The 3,190-nt window shown below is 35.4% G+C and overlaps 1 protein-coding gene across 1 annotated transcript; it reads right to left on the reverse strand.

Moving 5' to 3' along the window:
• Positions 1 to 184: 184 nt before the first annotated feature.
• Csl4 (exosome component 1 Csl4) lies at positions 185 to 2,972 on the reverse strand. The gene is made up of 3 exons (XM_073078235.1): positions 2,601 to 2,972; positions 1,748 to 1,996; positions 185 to 458 (listed from the first exon to the last, which is right to left on the reverse strand). Exons 1-3 carry the CDS (start codon positions 2,790 to 2,792, stop codon positions 201 to 203), a joined length of 699 nt encoding a protein of 232 aa, XP_072934336.1. The 5' UTR covers positions 2,793 to 2,972; the 3' UTR covers positions 185 to 200.
• Between the last annotated feature and the right edge of the window lie 218 nt (positions 2,973 to 3,190).

Genomic DNA, 3,190 nt, shown 5'->3' on the forward strand with positions numbered 1-3,190 from the left:
AATATTAGTGTCACTATATCAGTTCAGAACCCCAGAGGACATTTGGAGTCTTAATATTATATTTTAAACTTTTACCTGGGAAAATTAAAAAGTAGCTTATCAAGGATAACAAGACTTTCCAAAAACCGCCACAGGCAGACAAGTTGATCGCAAAGTACAAATACGTTAGGCTAAAAATAAAACATTATATAAAAATCTATTTATTTATTATTTGTATTTCTATTTTCCTTCTGGGTTTCCACATTCTCTTTCATAAGCAGGACATGGTCTAGTGACTCCGGCATGACCCTGGCAACCTTCCGTTTCTCCCTGACCAATGTCTTTGGACACTGCATCTCTGACCAGCTTACTGGTACCATGTTGACACCCAGTGGAGCTCCCTCAGCTTTTGCTATGACCACTCCGAGTTCATTTTCTGCTGTCGATAATAAGTAGTGATGGACTTCTTTGTTTGGTAACTGTGGCTGAATGTAAGGAAGTATATAATGTTTAATATATAATCAGCATTTTTAAATTATAAAAGTTATGCCATTCATCCGATAGGTGCCAACTGCTGTTTATTAACATCAACCCCCGGATGACAGTCCTGAAGACTAAGTTGGAATGTCTCGTGTTTCTTTCTTACCATACTTTTCCATGTATAGTACACATAAAACTGCTAGTCCGCTCTGAATATAGAAATGAATTGCGATACCATAGCAAATTGTATAACTACAGCTGCTCGCAACAACTTCAGAACGGACTAGCAGTTTGGGGCGAACTATATCATAGTATTGTTTCAGTTATTATAAGCCAGAAATTGGTAGACTAAGCTTATAATTGAGCAAATATATTCTTATTCTTGCATAATCAGTATTCAGAGGGACAATATTGATTTATAACAGTAAATGTTATATTAAAGATCATGAGTCATCATGTGTGAAATATGAACAGAATAAATATCTCTCATAATCATATTTAACATACTAATATCTGATCTTTAGTTACTAATTGCCAATTAGAGCAAGATAAAAGGATATGTTCGATTTTTCATATTATTGAAGTACCAAACAAGCATAGGCAGTGATAGCCTAGTGGCTAAGAAACTCAACCTCTAGATCGAGGGGTCGGAGGTTCAAATCCTAGGCACGTCTCTGATGTTTCAAAGTTATGTGTGTATTAGAAATTAATTATCACTTGCTTAAACGGTGAAGGAAAAGATTGTGAGGAAACCTGCATATCTGAGATACTTATAAAAAAATATCAAAAGGTATGTGAAGCCTACCAATTTGCACTTGGCCCCCGCCGTGGACTATGGCCTAATCCCTCTCACTCTAAGAGGAGACCAGTGCCCAGCAGTGGGACAATAATGGGTTGATGTTGATGAACAAACAAGCATATACTTCATCTGATGGTAAACCTATGGACAGTAACTTCTTTAGTACTGGGCTAGGTTCCTCGGAGTGAGGGGCTTAGAAGATTTTAGAGAAGTTTAGGCCACAGTATACCATGCCACCCAAGTCCAGATTGATATACTTCATATACACTTGAGAATTTTTAAAAGAAATTCTAGCCTTGTAGGATTCCTCATTATGTTTTCCTTTACAGTTTAATCAAATAGTAGCTATTTTCTTATTTGCAATAAATAATGCATAATGGTAAATGATGCTTGGGATTTAAACCTGGACCTCCCTATTAAGATTCAACTCTGAGCTCCAATGTGAAAGACTAAATGAAATCATGTATAATATTAGTTTCAAAAGGATACAACTTTAGCCAATATAATGTCACCAGTTTTAAAACATTTATACGGATCGATCTGGTCTTTATCAATCTGCCTCATTTCTTCCTTCTTAATGATGCCCTTACAGGGCCTTGTTATAACATTTTCATTGATGCACAGTATCAAACAGTAGGCCATTCTTGGGTTCACCATCGTTACTCTTCCTGTGATGATGTCACCTGTTTTCGGGATATAGCTTGGTGGCTTTGGGCTTAAAACTGAAACTGTGGTGACCTGAAAGATTTTAACAAATGGTTGACTTGTTACATGAAAAAAAAATCTATGGACAAAGTGCACATTGTTTAGTGTACCCGTTTGTAGTGTATATTGCAATGTTCAGAACACAAATGTTTTTATAAGATTGTAGTAGTGTATAATCTTACAGCTCAGTTTATAGTAAGTGGTCATTGCTACTTGAAGACATCTGTGACGAACTCTATATAGAATGCATAGTAGCTTAGTAGTTGCTTGGAAGCAATCACAGATTAGTTGCCACACCTTAGAACTGAAGTAGTTGCCATATATAAGTTAGCCGGCATCCTTCCACTAAAATGCAGAACTGTTTCATAATACTATATATCTCTTTCTACACAAGGATTTTATATTCTGTTTGTATACAACACAAAAAACGTGTTAATACTTATATCTGTAGTATATTATAGACAATATACACAAATACACTAGCAACCAGACTCAGAACTGAAATCTAAATTTAATAATCAGATAAGGTCTGGCCAGGGATCGAACCCGGACACCAGTGTGTCAGACCGGTATGGTGACGACTCCGCTACGCGAGTTTACAAGTACATACTAAAGGAAATAAATGTATTAAGGTTACCATAGTCTTTTCATCGACCGTCTTTGTTAAAACTCCCACTACGCTAGCATAGATGTATCCTATGATTTCATAAGTTCCAGTGCCAGGGATAAATTTATCGTTAGATACACTCAGGCGTATGCCTGGTCCACATATATCGCCTACGTTCGCATACTTTTGCGACGAAACTTCCTTTGAGGTTATCTCTTCCATTGCGTCTTTACAACAGCTTTCCACGTAAACGTACAGGATTTGAGTATTACACAGTCGTAAATATTGAACAATTTACTTGAACATGCTATAAATATAATTATTTACTCAAAATTTAACACTATTTTTCGATACGTGCTTTGTTTATCAACATGTGATTTGACATTGACAGTTTCAAATTTTGAACAATTTGAAGGACTCAAAAGATTGGTGGGAAGTAATGAATAAGACGCAAATATTTCTAGGTCTGATATAACAATAAAATATATACAGATTTTGATTACAAGTCAAATTAAAAAAATATATATTAAATAATCTGTAAACATTGTTATAAAATAACTCGTCATTTATCAAAATGTTATTATCGATAGGGTGGATTTCCATTGCATCACTACTTCAGA

Source organism: Epargyreus clarus, unplaced genomic scaffold, assembly GCF_041222505.1.
Source record: "Epargyreus clarus isolate Ecla_fem2 unplaced genomic scaffold, WU_Ecla_fem_2.2 ptg000002l, whole genome shotgun sequence".
Classification (NCBI taxonomy): domain Eukaryota; kingdom Metazoa; phylum Arthropoda; class Insecta; order Lepidoptera; family Hesperiidae; genus Epargyreus; species Epargyreus clarus.